Genomic DNA, 12,053 nt, shown 5'->3' with positions numbered 1-12,053 from the left:
TTCAGTCTTGGCAGGACGAAGGGCTTCCCCTTCCACTGGTGCTCTTACTAGGCTATTGCCTCGTATGCACTTGGAGTCCAGCGTCAGTCCATGTATAATCTTTGGGTAGTGGCTTAGTCCCTGAAAGCTCTGGTTGGTTGGCATTGTTGTTCATATGAGGTCTCAAGCCCCTTCAAGCTCTTTCAGTCCTTTCTAAGATTCCTTCAACGGGGGTCCCGTTTTCAGTTCAGTGTTTAATGCTGGCATTCGCCCATGTATTTGCTGTATTCTGGATGTGTCTCTCAGGAGAGATCTACATCCGGTTTCTGTCGGCCTGCACTTCTTTGCTTCATCCATCTTATCTAGTTTGGTGGTTGTATATCTATGGGCCACATGTGGGGCAGGCTCTGAATGGGTGTTCCTTCTGCCTCTGTTCTAAACATTGCCTCCCTATTCCCTCCCAAGGGTAATCTTGTTCTCCTTTTAAAGAAGGAGTGAAGCGTTCGCATTTTGGACATCCCTCTTGAGTTTCATGTCTTCTATGCATCTAGGGCATTTCAAGTATTTGGGCTAATAGCCACTTATCAATGAGTGCATACCATGTGTGTTTTTCTGTGCTTGGGTTACCTCACTCAGGATGATAATTTTCCAGTCCCATCTATTTCCGTATGAATTTCATAAAGTCATTGTTTTTGATAGCTGAGTAATAGTCCATTGTGTAGATGTACCACATTTCCTGTATCCATTCCTCTGTTGAAGGGCATCTGGGTTCTTTCCAGCTTCTGACTACTATAAATAAGGCTGCTATGAACATAGTGGAGCATGTGTCCTTGTTATATGTTGGGGCATCTTTTGGGTATATGCCCAAGAGAGGTATAGCTGGGTCCTCAGGTAGTTAGTTCAATGTCCATTTTTCTGAGTAACCTCCAGACTGATTTCCAGAATGGTTGTACCAGTCTGCAATCCCACCAACAATGGAGGCGTGTTCTTTCTTCAAATTGTTGCCAGCATTTGCTGGCACCTGAGTTTTTGAGCCATTCTGACTGGTTTGCAGTGGAATCCCAGGGTTGTTTTGATTTGCAATTCCCTTAAGACTAAAGATGTTGAACATTTCTTTAGGTGTTTCTCAGCCATTTGGCATTCCTCAGCTGTACACTCTTTGTTTAGCTCTGAATGCCATTTTTTAATAGGGTTATGTGTCTCTCTGCAGTCTAACTCCTTGAGTTCTTTGTATATTTTGGATATAAGCCGTCTATCAGTTGTAGGATTGGTAAAGATTTTTCCCAATCTGTTGGTTGCCGTTTTGTCCTAACAACAGTGTCCTTTGCCTTATAGAAGCTTTGCAGTTTTATGAGATCCCATTTGTCGATTCCTGATCTTAGAGCATAAGCCACTGGTGTCTGTATGATAAGAACTTCAAGCCTCTGAAAAAAAAATTGAATAAGATCTCAGAAGATGGGAAGGTCTCCCATTCTCATGGATTGGCAGTATTAATATAGTAAAAATGGCTGTTTTACCAAAAGCCATCTACAGATTCAATACAATCCCCATCAAAATACCAATCCAATTCTTCAGAGTATTAGACAGAACAATTTGCAAATTCATCTGGAATAACAAAAAAACCAGGGTAGCTAAAACTCTTCTAAACAATAAAAGGACTTCTGGGGGAATCACTATCCCTGAACTCAAGCGGTATTACTGAGCCATAGGTGATTAAAACTGAGTGGTATTGGTACAGGGACAGACAGATAGACCAGTGGAATAGAATTGAAGACTCAGAAATCAACCCACTCACCTATGGTCACTTGATTTTTGACAAGGGAACCAAAACCTTCCAATGGAAAAAAGATAGCATTTTCAGTAAATGGTGCTGGTTCAACTGGAGGTCAGCATGTACAAGAATGCAGATCGATCTGTGCTTATCACCATGTACAAAGCTTAAAGTCCAAGTGGATCAAGGACCTCCACATCAAATCAGATACACTCAAACTAATAGAAGAAAAAGTGGGAAGCATCTCCAACACATGGTTACTGGATAAAATTTTCTGAGTATCCATCTTTTGAAATGGAATCGATATCACTGTCTTCATCTTTTTGTCAGACCCATAGCTCCTTCCTTTGGTAAATGGACAGCCCTAGAATATACCACATATATATCTTCATGATCAATCTCTTTTTCACTACCAGAAAAATTTCCTTTATTTACTCTAAGCATTTTATTGACAGATCAAATTTACAAGAATCTCTTTGACACTCTCTTTAATGGCATATTTCTTAGAGTTCTTTTCTGACCATCCAGTGAAAACTTGGGCACTCAAAACTCTGCATTATTCATTCCATCAAGATATATAGAGTCTTTTCTCTTTTTATCTATTTTTCATATTTTAGTATTGCTCTTACAGTCTCAATGCTTTCTTTTCCTTTTTATTTTCATCTGTGAATGAATGTACAGAATTTATGGTGTATGTCTAATATGTGTTGTTAACAAGAAGCTTTACCCATTATTTATATCTTTGGCTTGACATGTAGCTATATTATAGCATTCTAACAAAAAAGCTAAAGAACTAATTTTGTTTATATCCATCGAAGTGCTTTACCACTTATTCATCTAATGAGATCTATTGACAATATAGAGTTTATTCTTGACATCAAACTGGGCCTATGCTCCTAGTTCCCAAATAAAATACTGATTGGAATATACTGGAGATCTTTGAAATGTTATCCATGTTGATTTTAACTCTCTTGATATCATTTCCCATGTCCTCAACCTTGGCAACAAAAGAATGAATGTTGATTTGATGGTACAGGTCTGATAGAATTCGATTAACATTGGTCAGATAATTTTTCTAATCAGTGGTTTTACGAATAAGATGAACATATCTTTGGATATGTAACTTTTTGGTGTCTTCTCTTTGAAGAAAAGTGGATGACATAAATGTGTGTAAGAATTCTTGGTTCTGACGTGAAAACATTTTCACCGCTGTGCCTGTGAGTTCTTGCTTGTGTGCTATATTTTCTCATTGTAGGTACCTGTGAATGTACAACAGCTCATTCTCATATAAAGACATAAATCCAATGGAGTTTGTTTGTCATAGACTGTGATTAAGAGGCTGAAACAATGTTGGTTTGGGAGAGAGATAGAGATAGATAGATAGATAGATAGATAGATAGATAGATAGATAGATAGATAGATATATACATACATCCATACAGAGAGAGAAAGAGAGTGACAGAGAGAGAGAGAGAGAGAGAGAGAGAGAGAGAGAGAGAGAGAGAGGTGTAGCAATTAGAGAAACTAATCCAGCAATGTCCCTATTCATGTAAGTAGCACTAATCCTGGCAATCTGGAGGGGAAAGGTCTGTGATTGATGAGCATATCTGAGTTCCAGGTCAGCCTAGTCTGTAGACTTTGTTCAATGACTATCATTTGAGATCTACCCATCTCAAAAACAACCAAATAAAAATAGAAAAAATTTCCCTGATGGCTAATGATTTTCAAAAAAAATTTCAAATAATTCTGTCATTTTTACATTATTCTGTTTGAATGTTTATGCATATATCCTCATCCCAGTGTTTTTAATTGTATTGTTTGATTTATTGATGTCTACTCCTTCAGTTCTTTATGTATTTGGAAATTTGGACCCTATCTGATGTGGAATCTGTAAAAACGTACCCCATTCTGTGATCTGTCATTTGTCCTATTGATACTGTCTTTTACCTTACCAAAAATCATTTTCATGAGTTCCCTTTTATTTATTGTTCATCTTAGTGCCTGTACTATTAGTGTATTGTTCAAGACATTGTCTCTTGTTCCAATGTTTTCAAGATCATTAACCATTATTTCTTCTATAAGGTTCAGATTTTCTGCTTTTATGTTGAGGTCTTTGATCAACTTGGATTTAATTTGGGGTAGAATGATAGATATGGACCTATTAGCATTCTTCTAAATTCCAACATCCAGTTAGACTGGCACCATTTGTCGAAAAAGTTTTCTATTTTCTACTGTATAAATCTGGCTTCTTTATCAAAACCAGGTTCCCTTAGTTGTGTGAATTTACACATCTGGTCTTCAATTTGATTCCATTGATCAACATATTTCCTTTTATGCCAATAACAGTATATCTCATATATATGGCTATAGTTGTGTAATACAGATTGAATTCATGGAAGCAATACCTTCAGGGGTTTGACAAACCCTTAGCCAAGCTAACTAATTATCCTTACTTTAAAAGTCTGAGCTCTGTTCTAGCCAGAGCAATCAGACAACAAAAGGAGATCAAAGGGATACAGATCGGAAAAGAAGAGGTCAAAATATCACTATTTGCAGATGACATGATAGTATATTTAAGTGATCCCAAAAGTTCCACCAGAGAACTACTAAAGCTGATAAACAACTTCAGCAAAGTGGCTGGGTTATAAAATTAACTCAAATAAATCAGTTGCCTTCCTCTATACAAAAGAGAAACAAGCCGAGAAAGAAATTAGGGAAACGACACCCTTCATAATAGACCCAAATAATATAAAGTACCTCGGTGTGACTTTAACCAAGCAAGTAAAAGATCTGTACAATAAGAACTTCAAGACACTGAGGAAAGAAATTGAAGAAGACCTCAGAAGATGGAAAGATCTCCCATGCTCATGGATTGGCAGGATTAATATAGTAAAAATGGCCATTTTACCAAAAGCAATCTACAGATTCAATGCAATCCCCATCAAAATACCAATCCAATTCTTCAAAGAGTTAGACAGAACAATTTGCAAATTCATCTGGAATAACAAAAAACCCAGGATAGCTAAAGCTATCCTCAACAATAAAAGGACTTCATGGGGAATCACTATCCCTGAACTCAAGCAGTATTACAGAGCAATAGTGATAAAAACTGCATGGTATTGGTACAGAGACAGACAGATAGACCAATGGAATAGAATTGAAGACCCAGAAATGAACCCACACACCTATGGTCACTTGATTTTTGACAAAGGAGCCAAAACCATCCAATGGAAAAAAGATAGCATTTTCAGCAAATGGTGCTGGTTCAACTGGAGGGCAACATGTAGAAGAATGCAGATCGATCCATGCTTATCACCCTGTACAAAGCTTAAGTCCAAGTGGATCAAGGACCTCCACATCAAACCAGACACACTCAAACTAATAGAAGAAAAACTAGGGAAGCATCTGGAACACATGGGCACTGGAAAAAATTTCCTGAACAAAACACCAATGGCTTATGCTCTAAGATCAAGAATCGACAAATGGGATCTCATAAAACTGCAAAGCTTCTGTAAGGCAAAGGACACTGTGGTTAGGACAAAACGGCAACCAACAGATTGGGAAAAGATCTTTACCAATCCTACAACAGATAGAGGCCTTATATCCAAAATATACAAAGAACTCAAGAAGTTAGACCGCAGGGAAACAAATAACCCTATTAAAAATGGGGTTCAGAGCTAAACAAAGAATTCACAGCTGAGGAATGCCGAATGGCTGAGAAACACCTAAAGAAATGTTCAACATCTTTAGTCATAAGGGAAATGCAAATCAAAACAACCCTGAGATTTCACCTCACACCAGTGCGATTGGCTAAGATCAAAAACTCAGGTGACAGCAGATGCTGGCGAGGATGTGGAGAAAGAGGAACACTCCTCCATTGTTGGTGGGATTGCAGACTGGTAAAACCATTCTGGAAATCAGTCTGGAGGTTCCTCAGAAAATTGGACATTGAACTGCCTGAGGATCCAGCTATACCTCTCTTGGGCATATACCCAAAAGATGCCTCAACATATAAAAGAGACACGTGCTCCACTATGTTCATCGCAGCCTTATTTATAATAGCCAGAAGCTGGAAAGAACCCAGATGCCCTTCAACAGAGGAATGGATACAGAAAATGTGGTACATCTACACAATGGAATATTACTCAGCTATCAAAAACAACGAGTTTATGAAATTCGTAGGCAAATGGTTGGAACTGGAAAATATCATCCTGAGTGAGCTAACCCAATCACAGAAAGACATACATGGTATGCACTCATTGATAAGTGGCTATTAGCCCAAATGCTTGAATTACCCTAGATCCCTAGAACAAACGAAACTCAAGACGGATGATCAAAATGTGAATGCTTCACTCCTTCTTTAAATGAGGAAAAAGAATACCCTTGGCAGGGAAGGGAGAGGCAAAGATTAAAACAGAGACTGAAGGAACACCCATTCAGAGCCTGCCCCACATGTGGCCCATACATATACAGCCACCCAATTAGACAAGATGGATGAAGCAAAGAAGTGCAGACCGACAGGAGCCGGATGTAGATCGCTCCTGAGAGACACAACCAGAATACAGCAAATATAGAGGCGAATGCCAGCAGCAAACCACTGAACTGAGAATAGGTCCCCTATTGAAGGAATCAGAGAAAGAACTGGAAGAGCTTGAAGGGGCTCAAGACCCCAAAAGTACAACAATGCCAAGCAACCAGAGCTTCCAGGGACTAAGCCACTACCTAAAGACTATACATGGACTGACCCTGGACTCTGACCCCATAGGTAGCAATGAGTATCCTAGTAAGAGCACCAGTGGAAGGGGAAGCCCTGGGTCCTGCTAAGACTGAACCCCCAGTGAACTAGTCTATGGGGGGAGGGCGGCAATGGGGGGAGGGTTGGGAGGGGAACACCCATAAGGAAGGGGAGGGGGGAGGGGGATGTTTGCCCGGAAACCGGGAAAGGGAATAACACTCGAAATGTATATAAGAAATACTCAAGTTAATAAAAAAAAAAGTCTGAGCTCCATGTAATTGGAAAATCCAAATAAAATGCATAGTATTCTATACCATTACCACTGACCAAAGTAAAATCAAGATCAGGTAAACAATCTAACAACCATCTACAACCCCTAAGGAAATAGAAGCAGTCATTAAAAGTCTCCCAAAGAAACAAACAGAAATTCTCAGGAACAGATACTTTTAGCACAGAACTCTACCAGACTTCTAAAGAAGAGCTAATATCAATATTCCTCAAATTATTCCACAAAATCACCAAGACAGATAAAACAACCCTGGACAATAAAATAACTTTTTGAGGTATGATTATTTCTGACTTGAGACTATACTACAGAACAATAGTAATAAAAGCTACATGGTTTTAGCATAAAAACATACAGATTGATCAATGGAAAGAATTGAAGACCCAGAAATGAACCAACACACTTATAGACACTTGACATTTGACAATACAATGAAAAAATGAAAATATCACAAACAAATGGTCCTGGTCTAATTAGGTAACTGCATTTAGAAGAATGTAAGTAAACCATAGCTATTACTCTGCACAAAACTTACACCCAAATGGACCAAATATGTCAACAGCACACACAAAATTTCCTAGAAGTGAAATTGTGGTAAATTCCTAGAACTCATTGCCAGAGGAGACAAATTTCTGAACTTAATACCAAGACCTTGGGCATTAAGATTAATAATTAATGAATGTGACCTCATGAAACTGAAATGTCATGAGCCAACAAATAGAACCTAAAAACCAGCGGATGATCTGCGTCAGATGAGTTCACCTCAGATTAAAAAAAAAATCTACAACAGATTTGGTCTTTACGGCAGGTCCAATGAGAAATCCATTTTAGGAAAGATTCCTACTATTAACATGCTTTTTCTATTATTATTAAATATACATATTTCTATCTCTTTATCTATCTATCTATCTATCTATTTATCTATCTATCTATCTATCTATCTATCTATCTATCTATCTATCTATCTACCATCTATCTAAAACAACCAGTAGGTACTATCTCACTTTTTAGTGCAGATCTCTGTATGTATATATCAAAAAATATGACTTATAATGATGCGACATACACAACTAGATAATTATTTTGTAGTATTACTAATTTAATTCAAATAATTTTGGGCTGAAAATTTTAAGAGATAGTCTTAGTTGCTAGAAAGTTGTAATAAATTTAGTACCAATAATAGAATGTTCTCACTCATCAGAATAGTATGTAAAGGCTGCATCATAAGAAAGACAATGAGCTTTGATAATCACACCAGAAAGAGAAGACGACCTAGGAAAATTTTGTGTTCACAGGAAAGTATTTAGGTCCAAGGATAAAGTCACAGATGTGTACTATGATAAGGCAAGGCCATGTAAAAGTTTACTTTGCACGTTTAAAGGGTATATTATAATGAAACACTGCTTTGAATTTAATATCAACATCTTTCTGTAACTCCTAGTTTATGTAACAATTAAACTCTGGGGTAATTTCCAAAGCACTTTCTGGGTGAGAAGGTATAAAAAGAACTCAAACAAGAAATAAAGTTATTAGTTTAATGGTTTTGTGTGGGGAACTTTGAGCCATCCATCAATCCATTCTATTTAGTATAGAGGTAGTTATAACATCAATCCATTTAGTAGATTTACACAATAGATTCAGCCATTAAAAACAAGGATATCATGAAATTTTCAGGCAAGTGGATGTATCTGGAAAATATAATCATGAGTAAGGTAACATAGACCCAGAAAAAACTATAGAGTATGGACTCACCTATGTTATAGACATTGGTCATAAAGTACAGGACAATCATGCTGCAATCAATAGACCCCCAAGAACCTGAGGAATAAGAAGTGCCCAAGGGAGAATGTATGAATCTTACTCAGATGTGGATATAAAATAGTCAGTAGAGGTGCATGAGAGAGGGAAGTGGGTGGGAGAAGGTATAAGAAGCAGAATGAGTATGGGATTCAGGTATGAGGAAACGGGATATGGGAGAGGGCAGGGAGAGAGAATGGAAATCAGTGGGGAGCATCTCTAAGACTAGCTAGAGTCCTGGGAATGAGGAGGGTATGGATAGTCTACAGTGTTGACCCTATCAGAGATTTCTCCAAGCTGGAAATATAGAGACTTAAGGGGAATTTTTCTTTTATGCTCCAACAACTTTATATTCTGCTGACTTAAAGTTTTGGTTCCAGAGCAGGTAGTGTCCATGCCTGGAGCCAATGTGAACACTGAAGGGGCAGGTCAAAGTACCAATGACCACTTTGGACTTCTGAGATCCTCAAGTCAATAGGCAGAGAAAAACTGTTAAAGCTGGGTAATTGATCCAGATTATGGGCAAATTGAATTGTATCTCCACAATAGAGGCAATAACATTTATGTTTCAAATGAAGAAAATCCTTTATGATGGCCTTTGGTGTTATCAACTCCCATGGTTATCATCAATTGTAAACTATACATCATAATATATACAGGAAGTCAAAGGGCACAGACAAGAAAGGAATGAAAGTATAGGTCATTTCTCTAGGAAAAAAAGCCAGCATTACCTGAGGAGCTTACATGGAGTAGAAGAAATATTAGAGGATATTAGAGGATGGTAGGTATAAATACCAGCTGTAGACTTCATGACATCAAGTTGTATAATGTCAGTTAAGATAATATCTATGGTTATCACGTTTCAATTTGAGATAGTCCAAAAATGTCACTTGAGGATATTGACACTTTTTCTAAATTTATAATGCATTTGTAGTTTTACATGAGGTAGTTATAACATGTCAGGCATAATTATAATATTGTTAAATATATAGTACATTTATAATACCTCTGGGTTTATGGAACATCACTAGCCATACCATCCAATAGAAGGATCCTATACCTGGCACCAAGATATTACTTTGTAGCCTATCATGTCTAATAGGGTCAGTGTTACCATTTTTATTGGATATTTTTTATTATTTACATTTTGAACTGTTATCCCCTTTCCCAATTTCCCATCTATAACCACCCTATCCGATTTCTCCTCACCCTTCCTCTATGAGGGTGTTCCCCTACCCATCCACCCACTATATTCTCCTCCCCACTCTGATATTCACTTACTCGGGGAAGGGGGTCAAGCCCTGGCAGGACCACGGGCTTCTCCACCCATTGGTGCCCAACAAGGTCATCTTCTTCTACATATACAGCTGGAGCCATGGGTCTGTCCATGTGTACTTTTTGGATGGTAATTTAGTCCCTGGGAGCTCTGCTTGGTTGGTATTGTTGTTCTTATGGGGTTTCAAACCCCTTCAGTTCCTTCAATCCTTTCTCTAACTCCTTCAATGGGGACCTCATTCTCGGGTCAATGATTGGCTATGAACATTCACCTTTAGAAGATAAAATTTCTCAAGAGTTTTCAGTTATTGTCTTTTGTTCAGTTATGCTGAGGTAGCCTCATTTCTGAAATGATGGTAAGTGGATAATCCTAATAACTGTAAAGCCAGAGGGGTATCTGCAACTACAATGTAATCACATTGAATTATAAGTTCTTCCAGCTATGAGTTGTGGAACACTTGTAGTCCTTCTATTGTAGTGCTGATAATAAAATGTAAGAAAGAGGGGCTGGGGATTTAGCTCAGTGGTAGAGCGCTTACCTAGGAAGCGCAAGGCCCTGGGTTCGGTCCCCAGCTCCAAAAAAAAATGTAAGAAAGAAAGGAAGAGAGAGGAGGAGGAGAGAGAGAGAAAGAGACAGAGAGGAAGAGAGAGAAAGAGAACAGCCTATGTCATCCATTGAATTTCACTGTAGTAAAAACCACACAGAGCTCCTTAAGTATCAACTTAATACATTTTCTTTTTAAAATGTATGGTATTAATATAAGATATTTTTATCTTTTGTCTTAGCTGTGTTTCTCAATCATATATTAGAGCCCTACTACATTTATAATTAATGTCTATATGTTTAAATTAGCAAGAAACTATTTAAATACACAGATAAACATGTATATGATATTATGTCCATATATTTCTAACTTTTTTAGGAAGCACTAGAAGAGGCATAAGTTTGAGCCAGCCTGAGGTCCAAAGTGAGATTTTATTATATAAGCATATATCATGGCAAACACAAAAATATCCATAAAATCCAAACTCCCATATGGACTATGCCTTACAAGTTAAGACGTTTGAGGTATTTTTATTTATATAAAAGTCAAGTGATTGTATCTCCTAGCAATGTAAGCAAGTCTACCTATAAAATGTTTACTAAAAACACCCTAGAGGGAAAACATTTACAGAAAGGCCTGCATGCATAGGAAAAACTCCATAGACTTCGATTCTACAAAAGAAATTCATACTCATAATCCATATTACACAGGCTTAGCTGATAGCATTTATATCTTTACAAATATATCTGTGTACTATAGGTACACGTATGTTATGTATGCACATACATGTATGTATATCTGAATTAAAACTTAAAGAAAAGAAAATAAGGAAATGCAAATATTAGATGTTTGGATAAAAAGGAAGAAGAAATTGATAAAATTTTAGCACAACATCATAAATAAATAATTTAAAATTAACTCAAATATGTTTAAAGATTTGAATGAGTGTATTTATCAATGTTACATGAAATAACTCAATAAAATTAAGCCAAAATCTCTTACAGACTTCCAACAAAAATGACAAAGTTAAAGGAGCTATTTTTGTCTTATCATTGAGACAAAGTTCATTTGAAAGAGAGATAAACAGTGGCCAGATGGCTGTGCAAAGTTTGCCAAAAGCAAAATATTGATTTTTATGGTGTTATATAAAATCTCTGGAGTGCCTGATAACACCTGTGTCAGTAAGAAGGGTCTTCATGGATCCATTTGTGGTCTTGGTGCTCAGTCTGTCCTTTCTGCTTCTCCTGTATCTATGGAGACCAAGCCCTGGGAGAGGGAAGCTTCCTCCTGGCCCTACTCCTCTCCCAATTTTTGGAAATTTTCTTCAGATAGATATGAAGGACATCCGTCAATCAATATCCAATGTAAGTATGCCTTATACTCTTCAGGTATATTCCTGCTTTCATGAAATTCTATTACTGGAGAAAATATTGTGAAAATGATTATAAAGACAAAAATTGTAAAGTTCTATGTTTTTTCTGAATTTTGCCTCTAGTTCTGGTCAGGAAATTAGTAATGATCTCGGTTTCAGATTGAAGAACCTGAAATGCATGTAATTATATATTATTTTTTAAAATGCATGTAATTATATATTTTTTAAAATGCAGGTAATTATATATTATTTTGCAAACACATTCTATTGTCTTGACTGAAGGTAACGAGTAG

The 12,053-nt window shown here is 37.1% G+C and overlaps 1 protein-coding gene across 2 annotated transcripts in view; it reads left to right on the top strand.

Annotated features, from left to right (window-relative positions):
* Positions 1–6,673: 6,673 nt before the first annotated feature.
* The window catches only part of Cyp2c12 (cytochrome P450, family 2, subfamily c, polypeptide 12), a 62,059-nt gene continuing 56,679 nt past the window's right edge, over positions 6,674–12,053 (top strand). The window contains exon 1 of one of the 2 annotated variants that reach the window (XM_063281071.1): positions 6,674–11,752. In XM_063281071.1, coding sequence (XP_063137141.1) covers positions 11,585–11,752 — 168 coding nt within the window. In that variant the 5' untranslated portion in view covers positions 6,674–11,584. The remainder of the gene's footprint in view (positions 11,753–12,053) is intronic. The other variant, NM_031572.2, reaches the window with a different exon arrangement.

This window comes from Rattus norvegicus, chromosome 1, assembly GCF_036323735.1.
Source record: "Rattus norvegicus strain BN/NHsdMcwi chromosome 1, GRCr8, whole genome shotgun sequence".
Taxonomy (NCBI): domain Eukaryota; kingdom Metazoa; phylum Chordata; class Mammalia; order Rodentia; family Muridae; genus Rattus; species Rattus norvegicus.
This window is presented reverse-complemented; position numbering and strand designations above follow the sequence as displayed.